The sequence below is a fragment of the Nicrophorus vespilloides genome, unplaced genomic scaffold (assembly GCF_001412225.1).
Source record: "Nicrophorus vespilloides isolate i.1.1-1 unplaced genomic scaffold, Nicve_v1.0, whole genome shotgun sequence".
Lineage (NCBI taxonomy): Eukaryota > Metazoa > Arthropoda > Insecta > Coleoptera > Silphidae > Nicrophorus > Nicrophorus vespilloides.
The window spans coordinates 15,601-30,026 of NW_017098072.1; the positions used below are offsets into that span (position 1 = coordinate 15,601).

At 29.8% G+C, this 14,426-nt stretch overlaps 1 protein-coding gene across 5 annotated transcripts in view; it reads left to right on the forward strand.

Moving 5' to 3' along the window:
• The window catches only part of LOC108561611 (colorectal mutant cancer protein), a 65,295-nt gene that overhangs the window by 15,037 nt on the left and 35,832 nt on the right, over positions 1 to 14,426 (forward strand). For 2 of the 5 annotated variants that reach the window (XM_017919630.1, XM_017919632.1), the window contains exon 2: positions 6,686 to 7,274. The exons of 2 other annotated variants lie outside the window; for them this stretch is intronic. In XM_017919630.1, the coding sequence (XP_017775119.1) occupies positions 6,999 to 7,274 (276 nt within the window). In that variant the 5' untranslated portion in view covers positions 6,686 to 6,998. The remainder of the gene's footprint in view (positions 1 to 6,685; positions 7,275 to 14,426) is intronic. One more of the 5 variants, XM_017919631.1, reaches the window with a different exon arrangement.

The window sequence follows — 14,426 nt, forward strand, 5'->3', positions numbered from 1 at the left end:
TATGAAACTGAGAAATGTAAATGTATTTTTTTTTAAATTAGCATTAATATGTCGATAATAGTTAATTATGTTGCAACTGTAATTGTAATGTAATATTAGTATATTCAATTTTGTGCGAATTTGCTGTTCAAAAATTAATTATTTAGTCATTGTTGATCTAATGTCCACTGTTTATTTATTATTCATTGGTTACTAATAGACAACGTATCTACTACTGTATTAAATGCAAACAATATTTGTATAGAATTAATTAACAATTTAAATGTGTATTTACATTTGTTTTAACCTTCGAAATAAAAATAAATCGTAATAGCATTAGTGAGAAAGGAAACTTAACCAATTAATTACTAATATATTGTAGTTCTATATTTAACAAAAATATGAGAGAATTAATTATTTCAGACCTCAATAAACTATATAAGGAAACGAGTGTCGGAGAAAATCAATTAATCACTCGGAGATGTATGTATTACAAAGTAATTAATCATTCAGATGAAGATTTTCCATTCAATTGGATGAAAGTAGACGTTTTAATCTATAAAATATATGAGTTTGCTATTACATTTATAATTAAACAAATACAGCAACACCTCTCATAGTCGGGCTTCGATTAGTCCGGATACACTATAGGTTTGAAAGTTTCGATGCAAACTTAATTTTAATTCATTAATAAATAAATTATAAAAACAATCATACACAATAATTTTTTTCGTAAATAAATTAGCGGTTTTTTAAGTTCCTCGATTAATCCGGTTTCAAACAGTACGAGATATTGCTGTAATATGAAATTTTAGTAATATTTCTTCGGTGGCAATTGAAATTCAAAATAGACTTATTCAAAATAAACCTTAACAATAAGAAATAATCTAAAATACAATTAGATTATTACTGTTTATTATTAATAACAATAAATTAATTTAATTTTTTTTTAATTTTCTTAATTTTAAGGTTTATTATGAATAAGTCTATATTAAATAACAGAAGATACTGTCGGGATTCTGGTTGTCGAGATTTTAATACTGTTGAGTTTATGGTTGCTGGATTTAGATAGATACTGTCGAGATTTCGAATCTCGTGAAATTTGAGTTTCCAGGATTTCAATATTGTGCCTGTTTCTATCATGTTTTTCTTTTTTCTTGAGGTCTTTTAGCTATGAATAAATTTGTGCAATGTTAAGACTTGTTATTTAAAGAAATCTTCTCGGTATTTGCTAGAGTTTCATATCATTTTATCTGAAAAACAGTACAAATCCGAGTAAAAAACTTTTATTTTCAAATATTTTTATTACGCATTAAAATATTACTTCATTAATGTATTTCGTATGTGTACTAGTTATTGTAATTATAATTTTAATAGCGTAATACGTTGCTGCTTTTATAATATAAAAACCATTTCGTAAGTAAAATAATATTAAAAGTACGTTTTATGTCCAGAGGGAAAAAACCTTGTCGATAGGTAAAATTACATCATACATTTCCATTCCCTGCATATTTATTTTACATTTTCAACATTCATTTAATTCATTTTTCCGGATTTCCTACATTCATTAAATTCCGAGTTTTTCATGTTAATGCAATTCCATATATCCAGAATTTACTCATTACATTCATTTTATCCAAATTCTCTTTTAAACAATGAAATGTTGTTTTTTGTTCAGTTAATTTGTAAATGAATTTAATCAATTATTTTATGACGAAAATAATAATATTTCTCGCATTAGCCAATAATAACATCATTTATTTATATTTTTTATACATAAATGATCAGTTTTTATGTATACATCATAAAAACAGTTAACCCTGTGGGCCAATGTCTAATACTTTGCTAATGAAGGCATGAGCAAATTTTCCATTTTTTTTAGTATTTGAAAAACATGTGGTTCCACTTCGGAACCAATAGGATATAAAGAAGATTGCAAATAATTACACTTTATGTGGTTCTATGTTGGAACCACTAGCACACAAAAGGTTAAGTCTCTTTTAGTGTTTATTGGTATGCAGTTTCAAACTGATTAGACGCGCTATGCGAGATATTGCTGTACTATATTTTATATTTTTTTAAGTACAATATTTTTAATTTATGGAAGAGCAGGTAAATAAAATTTACAATGTATGATCGAAAATGCATCAATTATTAATTTTGTTTGGTAAATCCTATTTAATCAGCAAATATGAAAACATTATTTTATCGAAATAATTAATTGCATTTATAATGTATACAGATAGAAAACAAACATAATAATTGAATGCAATGTGAAAACAAAAGGCTTTCCACTTACTCGTTAATTAATTAATTAATTAGTGTATTCATATTACAACTAAATTTTATCATGTGTTAACAATTACAACATTTTCAAACAATAGTTGCCATTTAATTATTAGTATGATATGTGCAGTCTTTGTTTAACAAATTTAAATCACTGTCTGAGTTCATTTATATATTTTACTAAATATTCTAAGTCAATGTTATGAAATGAATTTGGTAATTCAGCGATATCCCGGACTGATTGAAACCGGACTAATAAGGAACTGAGTATATACAATTAACCGCACAAAAAGAGAATTAATTGTTATTTAACAATAATTTTTTGTACTATTTTTTTTATAATTTATTTTGCTGAATCTAAGAAAAAAAGTAGGTTGAAATACTCAATTTAATTAAATTATGTATTTTATTTTTGAAATAAAGTTTTCAACGCTAGATATTGGGTACATAAAAATAATGTAAACAACATCATGTCAAAAGATCATTTATGTCAAAAGATCTGGTTTATTTATCAAAGAAAATATATAATCCAGTTAGCTTCTAAAATGAATATTTCTTAAGTAAACATACTTAGAGGAAGAATTTTGATGAGATTTTTTATATATTTAACATAATATTTATTTTTATGTAAAAAACATATACACTATTTTTAGGTACAGCTCACCGAGTGCGGTTTCGATCAGTCTGAATTCTCTTTGAAAATTTCAAAACAAACAAAATTGTAATTGCAAAAATAAATCTAAATAAGTAAAATTATAAATTATCATTTTTCTTTTCTTTTTATACAGTCAAGTTTTTTTTTATGCGATTTTAAAGTTCTCGATTAGACGGATTTTCAAACAGTCCGAGATATTGACGCAATCAACTACCCGCACTATGCGAGGCATTGCATATTTAAGACATAGCATATTTAAGAATGTGCTATACTTTTGCAGCCCAATAAATATGTTGATTATAGTATTTGACATTTTAACCAACATATTTTCTTAATTGATTATATTGTTAAAATTTGTAATCTATATTTTACGGCAAAAGTACATAATAGGTAAATGTAAGTTCAACTTACATACTCATCATTTTCGGGAAATGTATACACTTACCAAATGACGTCGGTAAATAAAATATATAAGTTATGTCACACCAAAAAAAAAACTTATCACAAAAACACAGAATTATTTTATTTTGAATCTAACACACTGTTTACTGGTGATCTAACCTAACCTTGATATACAACAATTGTATCTCGTATTTATTATTTTCAACTTTTGCCGATATACGTAGGTAGATGTAAACATTTACCGGTAAAAGTAGATATATAACGCTGCCGTCAGATTTATACTTACATTTACCGAGAAATGTATTCATTTACCGAGAAATGTATACATTTACCGATTGTTTACTTCTATCGTGACATATTATAAAAAAATACTATACTTATTCTATTCATAAGAATATTTTAATTTATACCTGTTAAGATAAGACAATAATATTTTTGAAATACAATAAATACCTATTATCATTTCCAAGTTAATAGTGATTGGAATGTGCATTATGCAGATCTCAAGATATTAAATGGTTCTAATAAGCTGCGTTTTCCTATTTCTTAGATGTATAAACAAAACTAAATAACTAGGTTTCGTGCTGTGTTCAATCATTTTTAATTAAGTTCTCTGTAAAGTTTGCATGTCCAGTTATTTTTTTTTTCTTCTATTCTCTTTCTCTCTTCAATTTTGCATCGTAATTGGAAATATGCAGTTCTTTTCATGCACAAATATGCCGCTAGAGAGAAGTGCGTCGCCGAGGAGCAGATGATTTTAAATTAAAAAATTAACATCCCATAATTAATTTTCCTCCGTAATTTTTACTTCAGTTTTTCATCCTTTGTATTACAAAAATAATTAAAACTTTAGTGTTTCATGTTATTGTTACATATTATATTTTATTTATTACATACAAAATTATAGTAATATTTCTAAATAAATAGACTTATTATTTAATAACCAACACAGACTAAAGAAAAGATTAAATATGGAAAACTTGATACAAAAATTGTGAAATATTCGGCTATTAAAAAAAATTTCGATCTAGTTTTATTTATAATTTTAAATCCAAAAAATAATCCATTTTATTTGAAATTTTTATATATTTTTTTTAATAATTTTCTTATATAATAAAATTTAAGAATTGGTAATATTTAATTTTCTGGTGGAAATTTAGAAATTGTTTTCTTTTCCTTTTCTAAATACATATTTTAAGATCAGAGTGGTAGGATTCCGGATGTTCATAAAGTATTCCGTCAGCAAATCTTTAAACGAGAAACAGCTGATATTAAATATCTAAAATTAAACTCGGTTTACGAACGAATATGCCATTTTTTGGCGGTTCGCCGTTAAATTACGTCCGTTATCGTTATGAAATTCCAAAAAATTGAAATGATCTTTTAAATTTGAATATAAAAAAAAGTGTGTGCATTTTGAAGGGCATTTCTTTATTCCGCACATGCTCAGAATTAATTTCGTTAATTTCGCACGACTCGCAAATCTTTTTTCCACTCCATTTAAATCGCGCTCTCCTCTCCCCCATTCATTTACCAAATTACTTTTAGCACTTATTTTTATGAAAGCGTTTTAATTACGTTTATTAATGTTGTTTGAATATACTTTGTCCAATTATCTTAAGATTCGTTTATTTTATAGATTACAATTAATTATTCATTGTCTTGTACATTCTTATGTAGCAATTTCTATATAATGTATGGAAATACATAAGATGCTTTAATAATAAAGTAATATAGCAAAGATTCGCATAGTCCGGATTCGAACAGTCCATGTTAACTTTAGTGAAATTACGGAGCAAATTGAGATCAATAAACATAAATCTTTGTTTTTTCCTATATTTTATATAGGATTCTATATAGTATATACAATTTATTTAGTTCTTCTCTTAATCTGGTATCAAACAGTCCGGATAATTGGTGGAACCGATCCGCACAATGCTAGGTATTTCTGTAGTATCAAATTTAGATTTAATTTATATTAATTTGTGATAAACAAATTATTAATATGAATAAACAAAAAAAATAGTTGGAAAAGAAAATAAAAAGTTTTTAAACAAACTTAATAATTTTCGTCTTATTGATGACTGTAATTAGACAGTATTGTTTATTGAAACCATTATTTTTAAGTATATCATCTTTTTTGAAATAAGCTTGAAATATAATTGTTGTAACTTGTAATGTAACTTGAAATATAATTGTTGTCATTCTTTAAAAAATCATTACATTAAAGTTTCTTGTGATATACTATTTTTGTTTGTTCATTAAATAGCTCCATCTTGTATATGAACAATGTAAGGGTGTTTTTTCATTTAATAGAATGAAGCTTTTTGGCATAAAAAGAACGTAATGGTCGGTAAATTTCCTTATAAACACATACTTCTCCTCTTTCTTTTCATAGCTTCTTATAAAGTTTCTAGACATAACGTCTCTTCATTTCAGACATTTTTTTTATTTAGATTAATATATTATTTGGTTATACGAAGAAAGTGAAATATTTTTTAACAAAAATATAATATAAATATTCTTATAAAGATTTTTTATCAGTAATATTTGGATATGAGAAAAATATAATTAAAATGAATACATTTATGATAAATATTTGTATTGAAACTTGAAGTAATTTTGAACATGAAATGACTTCTTGTTTATCTTAAAATATATAAATTATTAAACATCAAACTATGAAATTAAAATGAGAAATTTATGAACAATAATTCTTTTCAAATGATGTATTTTGTAATCACACGATGAAAAACTATGAAAGTTAATGAACAATAATTATTTGAAATAATGTAGTTTGTATTCACACGATGAAAAACGAATAGTAAACTTGTATCTAACAAATCTGAAGCAATATTTAAGATAAAATGACATTTTATTGATCGTAAAAGATATAAATATATCAAAGTGAACAGTCGTAGAACTGAAATTCATTGACCATCTTTTGATGGGTTTTATATGAATGTAGGTTGTAGAATCAATGCAATATACATTAGGGTAGGAATCGATCCACTACACATAATAAATTTGGAAGCAATTTCCTGGATTGAATATTTTTGTGGTTATAACGTAGAGCCGAGTTCAATGCAATCTATAAATACATTAGGAAAATTATTTACATTTAGCGATTATGGATTTCCCATGAAAAAATATTGTACATGTTTGGGTAAGCAATTTTCGCTTGTTGAAACAAGTCGAGAATTGCTTTTCCGGCAGCAATGAAGCTAACGCACATTAGCAGCAGCATGAGCGGAATGTTTATCTAACTCAAGATTACGAAATGAGGTTGTAACATCCTGAAGTTCTGCACACACTTGACTTCAAGATGTTACATTCCGGTATTCTTTATTCGAATTCGCGCAGTGTTTCGTTCGTGGCACAGGTTTGATCCTGCGGTGGTGGTGCGCGTCCTTCAGTTTTCGCTCGTCTTTGATCGATTGGAGGATGTGAATCCGGTGCAGTGGCTTCATTTGGCAAGGATATCAGGCTGGCGGGTTTAGAGCCGTCGCCGTCGGAAGGCGACAAGGACTGCCTGACCACCTACGTCTTCAATCCAGTGGATTCGTGTACACCGAGCCCGCTGAATTCGCACGGAGATGGCGTCCGGACGCCGGAAACGCTGCGGGCCGGCAGCTCGCTCACCTACGACAGGAAGTCCCTGGGTCGTGCCAACTATATGGCCGAGTACGACCCGGAGGTGGTGAAGGACTCCAAATGCTACGACCTCTACACGATCAGCAAGGAGGAGAGGACGTACGACGAGCCGTTCGCCGGAGATCCTCAGGCCAACTCCGGTCGAAGGTCCTGGCTCTGCTGTCCAGGTACCCAGCAGCAACAACAGCAGAGGCTGGAGGTCGAGCAGCCGCCGCTCGTCGACGTCAGGATGGTCGCTCCCATGGATATCTCTTCGCCGATCACGCAGCCGCCCCACATTTTCTGCAACGCCACTTGCGTACGTTTCAATTTGCTTTTATTTATTGCTTTCACTTTTCTGTACTTCTAATGAAGTGATTCACCGCACACATTTTCATTACCGAAGGTACTGAATCTATACCACCCCTTTATTTCAATGACTCACTGGCTAGGACGGTGCACTCAGACATTTTTATTTAAAATTGGCAATCATTTTTGCTTGTAATATTACCAATTAATTAAAAAAACAATAATTAATAGAACAATTAGATAAATAATTACAGACAACAAAATTATATAAAATGAATTATTTCTAATAATATATAGACAATAGACATACAGTATTTTTATACAATATTTCTTATTGTTTTAATTTCATTTCATTAACTCCGTGTTGTGTAATATTTTCGTATATAATTTGAGTTCAAGAAGCTCTATTTTACAGTTAGTTTAATATTGCAGTTCTCGATTATTAAACATAATTGGAGGACATTCGTGTCCTACTTCATTGTTAATGTGATTATGCACTTACCTTGTTTCGGATAGTTACATTTTAGATGTTACATAGTTTTGTAAATTAACTAAGCTCATTATTTCAAATGTACCTTTCATATAGGAATGTCTGTTATACAAATATGTCATGTCACTTGGTTGGCAGAAAGGCTGCGCTCGATATACTTTTTGCCCAGATTAGAACTAATTAGCAATTTCAAATAAAAATAAATAATTAAGGATTCTACATCTGATAATTATTTCTTTCTAATTGAAACCTTAATAAGAAATAATATATTAAAACGATTTAATTTACAAAGTAAAAATTATAGTGGAGGAAATGTATAAAGAATTAGTAATACAAGTTTTCTGTTTCTAGGAAGATTATAATATGTAATTATACAATTTCATAATTACATCATTTTGCTAAAAACGCCCTCAGCGCTTGTTAAGCGAATCTATTTTATGTAGATTTAGTTTTAAAATCGTATTTATTCTTTCTGTCTACTTTCTTCACACATTTTGTATATACTTTGGTATATCACCTCTTTTATGTTTCCATGTTTTACATGAATTATACAGTAAAATTGAATATTATTGGTAATAACTTTCTCTCCTATTGATATTAATTCTTTTTACGCGCGTTTTTTAAAATTATGTAGTTTACTCTTTTTTAAGTAAATTAGTAAAAAGTATCCGCGAGATCTTCTATTTATATTTTACGACACTTTTATGGCCATGCAAATCTATTAACTCCTTGTGGCTCAAATATAATTTTGTCAAAACTGTCGATTTTTTTTGATAAATTAGATGAACATTTTTTTACTTTTGTTTCGTTTTTGAAAAACATGCGGTTCTACTGGGAAATAAAAAGCTTGGAAATTATTATTCCTTATGTGGTCCCATGGTGGAACCACTGGCACACAAAGGGTTAAAATTTAGCTACTGAATAATTCTTTATAATATATGAAATACTTCTCTGCGAGCTTTAACCCATTCATTTCTAAGAAATCTAAAGTTATTGTCAATTAAAAAAAAACACGTGATACAAAATGTATGAAATGAACTGTTTATATTGGAATTTATAAATATGAAATTTATTTTTTTGGTATTAAAACATTCATAAGCATATAGATGTATATGAATGTGAATATGAAATATCGAACCGAAAAGTATGTATATATAAAAATAAAGCATTTAACTAAGTTTGTGAACTATTCCTAGAGTTCACTGGTCCACAGAAATATAGATCTACCATAAAACGTAAGTCCTGTTTTCTGTACGGAAACTAAAAGGGATCGTGCCTCGCCTGGAGTACGTTTGAAATGTATTACATCAAATATGCTTTTGCTGTGCAACTATAACAGAGGATTAAAACAAAAATGTAACTCAAGAGGAATTTAATCTTTGGCGGCGAATTTCATGCAGCTCTAGGAAACGTTTGATACTTCTCTCCACTGCAGCGAAATTATCAGAGGAACGTGTTTGACTCTTAAATTGTTGTTCCTGTGCAAACTTCGCAACGTAATCCACGCATATCTTCCATGAATATTCCACTGAAATTGAATTCTTTTGTACCCGGTTACATAGTTGATCGAATATACTCACACCTTTACATGCACTTCGGCGATTCCAAGCCTTCCAAGTATGCCATTCAATATTATGGACTTTAACTATTGATCTGTCCTTATTATATGGCCTCTTATAAATTGCTGCTTTGATATTGGATATCTAAAGTTTTCATAAACGTATTGCAATCAGGAATTTAATTAGTGGCGACTCCGTCCATAAAAACTTTGCAATTTTGCACCTCCAATATAAATGAAAGTTTAATTTTTTTAATTATATATGTATACATTATTTTAAATATTTTCAATTAATTTAATATTTGTTACATAAATTTCACACTTAATCGATTATTTGATGAGGATGCAATTCATCTATTGCTTGTCTAATTGTAGTAAAACTTGGCGGAGACAGCTCTAACTGACATACCGTTTCCAGCAATTCAACTTCTTACTACCAATATGGACTTGTTAATCTCAACACTAAGTTTCGGAGTAACATGTCAATAAAATTGTTGGTGTTCATTAGTCAAAATGACATCCTCGAGAATTTACTGAAATGATATCATTCCAAACTTTATTAATTATTACGCAGTTCTGCATATAATTACTAATACTACTTATTTATTAAATATTTGTGGTCCGGATACATTTATTTTTTAATCAAATAGTAATTAATGTCTATTGCATAACATCTTTAATCCTTTGAGACTTTAACCTATTTTTGTATTGAAACATTTATTGTTGTTTTTGTGTTTTATTTACTAATTGTTACACAATCAAGGATATTTGTATATTAAATTTAAAATTTTATTTATTAATTTTATGTGAAACTTATTTGATATGAACTCATAAGTAAGAAAGTTTTAAACTTTAGTTATTTACTGAAGGCTGAAACTTATACACTACTTTATGTACAGAAATCTGTACAGTACTGTAACACGACGGGTGCTTCGTGTACAAAAATAAAAATTATACAATATCTTCAAAGTCGGCTTGGGCGTGAGTTCCTGACGTGGGAAGGTTCAGGGCGCCACTTCCTTTTATTAAGAGGAAGAAACTCTAATAACTGCTTCCTTCTCCGACGGTGGGCCTTGGCACCTTGAGAGCACCAACACCGTAATTTGGAGCAAACAAATATCTCTTCTCCAGTGGAGACCTGACCCGTCTTCCTCGAGGTTCGATGCGGTCTCCCCAAATTTTAGAACCATAGTTGCACCGTGGAGCGTAGTTGCAGCTTTTTCTCTTTTACCACGTTACTGTACTTTATATGCTTCGATTAGTCTGGATTTACTATATTTTGCTAGATAAATGATAGGTTTTTCACTTTTATATAATCGTCTCTTTTTGCACGGTTTTAAAATCCTCGAACATGAGGAACTGATTTGCCCGGATCAATTATTATTTTATACTTTTTATTAAACACCTTTTTTATAAATAATTATGAACTTAATATTAATTATTTCTAATATAAACAATATAACTTTACATATAATTATCTTTTTTAAATTTCAATTTTATCGCAATTAACAGCAATATTTCAAAGATAATTTATGTTTCTTAAACTTAAATCTGGAGACACGACCATATTTCTTTATTTATATATTCTTTATAATTCCAAAAACGTAAGATTTCTAAACCTAGAATTTTTTTCCAATAAAGTAATATCTAATATATTGATACTTTTAATGTAATTTGATGGTTTAATTATATTTTGGGACAATATTTATTGCTATAACTAATCTACATTTGGTATATTAATTTAACAACAATCTTCCAAGTACTTAACATTTTTAAAACCTTCATTATATTTTATTATGTGTTCATGATAATTGCAAGAACTTTCAATTTAATATTAATTTTTATAGCAATATACTTTCAGTATATTTCACATGTCTTTATAATTTGATAAGTCAATCATGTTCTTAAAAAAGAAGTTTTCTAAAGTTAGACATTTTCTTACATACATATTAAAGCTGTTGTTTTCTATAAACGGCTGTAATAAGGGTTTAATCAAAGTTATGTTCAAATATATATTGATTTTTTTACATACTGTAGCTTGTAGTCATTTAAATGTGCGATTCTTTACAGAAAATATTTAAATTAAAGGTGGTGCATAAAAAGGAGTCAATTGTATTTTATTAAGTGATGTAACAAGAATACAATCAAATAAAAAAAGTGTTCCAACAAGTATTGGCATCTTTATAGCGTATAACTTCCACAGCTATTATGTTACTAATACAAAGAAGTCTATTGTAATATATAACTCTTGTAATGCGTATACTATTGACACCTTTATAGCATATAACAGTATATCCATACACTATAAATCTGTTCATTCATCCTTCAGCAATCTTAAATGTATTTGCGAAAACGGAGAAGCCCTACCCTAAGATGAATAAATCCATTTGGGCTTATTCAAAGCAGAGAAGCCGAGCAAGTTTCAGGATACGGCGTAAAATATTAGCCATTATTTTGTTTCGGAATTATTAGGGCCCTAGTTTATTTAAGGGAAACTGTTGCCTAGTGAAAACACACATACACACAGTTAGAGCGAGGAATGAAGGAATAATCTTTATGTTGGTTGGCTGGAAGCCAAGAGGTTTTATCTGGCCGACGATAAATCGCAGTCGGCGCTGTAATTTCGTGCCGGATGGATTTTATTCTGGTCCTATTATTTGATACCTATATAATGTTTTTTTTTTGTTCTCGTTCATCTTTTATGCAAATGCGAGCATATTTTCGACGTGTTTCCGCCGTACGGAACGAATATTAAACATCAACAACAGCAGCAACAATGGACTAGGTAGAAGTGTGGATGCGCGTAGGACCTGCCCTATAGAATCAATAGAATACCCAGAGTTTCCGGAGACAACATAGGCGGGGGCTATACACGCTTTTTTCTTTCCTTTATTATTAAACACTGCGCCCCGCGCGTTTATTAAAGTGCCCTTCTCTCACTCTCTCGATCTACATCGTTTTTCTCTCGTCCTATTTATTCTTTCGCTGAATAGAAAAGGAGCAAGAGTCTCGTTTAATTGCGATGCTTATTCCGTTTCCGGATGGGACGGAGTTTTGAGGCCTGGGGAATTTTCCGGGTGCAGCGGATTTTACCCTCGCAACAGTGCGATGCAGTCTAATATGTAGGTCATACGTCAGGCGGCGCAAAACTCGCACTTTTGACCCACAAACTGATACAAAAACCCACCCGTGACCCGACCAGACCCGATCCGACCCTTCGCCAACCCTTTGAATTGTACACACATACACAGTCCCTGTCCCAATCTATACTCGACCCAGCCGAAATTATTCAACGCTGCCAGTGTACGCACACAGGAACAACACAGTAGCAGCACGTGCACATCAAATTATTATTGCAGGATAATTCAATACTCGTCCGGCTGAACTTGCATCAGGCGTAATTTGCACGCTGAAAACAAAGTTTGCTTTCGCCTCCAGCTGATCGTAATGATCGCAAACGCTAATTAGGAACTAGGCTTTTATCATCATCATCATACACAGAACATTAACTATTCCACGGCATTTACTTTTTATAATTAACTTTCAATTTTCAGACTAATCAATGTGCTGGAAATATATTATATAACAAGGATAATTTAATCTTTAAAGTAGATTAAAAAGTTACAGGAATAATTTTGTGCCACGGCCTCTTTTATGTCTTCGATACATAAGTTAGTTAAATGTTATTTTAAGACTTTTCAATACTTTAGTACAGAAGACGGAAAACTGCGGCTCTCAGGGACTTATATGTCTATGTCTCTGAAGTAAAATTGAAAATAAAAATAATTTTTCACATTTAAAAAAAATGTAGTTTTTGAATTGCTCTCAGGGTTCTTCCGTCTCAAATGTAAGACCTCGTTTAGCGCTTTAGATGCGTTCCTGAAGACAGAGCGCTAAAAGAAACAGCGAGGTCATTTTATCACATAGCAAATAGGGAAACGAGAAAACGCGACCAAAAATAAACAAGGACCTCACCAGAAACCTGCAGTAACTCCTGAATATGCAGTAACTTCTGCACATCTACATCTCAAACAAGCATGGAATCCGGGGAAACACAGCGCTACGTATTCGCAAACCGTATTATAGCAAATCAGCGTTAATCGAGGCAGCGCTACACGAGGTCTTATATTAAAAAAAATACATTTATCTGCTAATTCAGTAGTAGTTCCTATTTTCTTTCTATTCAGCCATCTAGATGTTAAAAGAGTGAACACACATAATAGGTACCAAATTGGTACGATCTTTTAAAATGTGAAATAATGAATGTTTATTATTGCAATTGTTATCGTACACAATGGTATATTATCAAATTATAAAAGATCTGCTTTCTTTGCTAACGAATTCCCATTCATTCATTCCTTATAATGTTTTGAATCGTCTTTTACGACCTTGCTTCAAATAAGCTACTTAATTTGATTAACTCATTTTTTTTATTTGTATATAATTCTTTAAAAAAGCTGAGATTATTCTGTAGTATAAATAAGAAACTAAATTTCTTCGATTCGCCGCTTCAGTTATGTCTACAATCTGTCTGAAAGGTTACAGTAATTTAACAAAACTGTTATTTCACATGCTCGACCAACTTTTATTTTATTCAAGAAATTTTCAGAATTATCCCAATTTAAGTACAGTTCAAACTTTTTAATATTAATTGTGCCAATTTCCCGGACTGTTTGAAAGCGGACTAACCGAGGAACTAAATATATATAAAGGAAAATCATATTTTTTGTGTTAATTTATAGACTTTTTTTTTGCTCATGTAGTTTGATAATTTGCAAACTGGACTATATTGTTTCAATTCATATATTTTTTAAATCATCTTTTGCATTATTTGATTAAATTAACAATAAACAAATTTAATTGTATAACTACATGCAAAAGGGCTATTTAATTTTAAAAATGAAATTTAGATGTAGTACTTTTACTTTATACTTCTAGTTGTTATTATCGACAACTGGGTCGACAACTTAGTCTTTGTGATAATTTACTTTAAATAAATAAATTAGGATGCTTGGACATGTAGAAAAAAGAAAGTAACGTATTAAACAGATCAAACTGGACAGTACAAGACAGGCCACTTATTAAAATTGTTAAAAAATAAAAAGGATCATAAA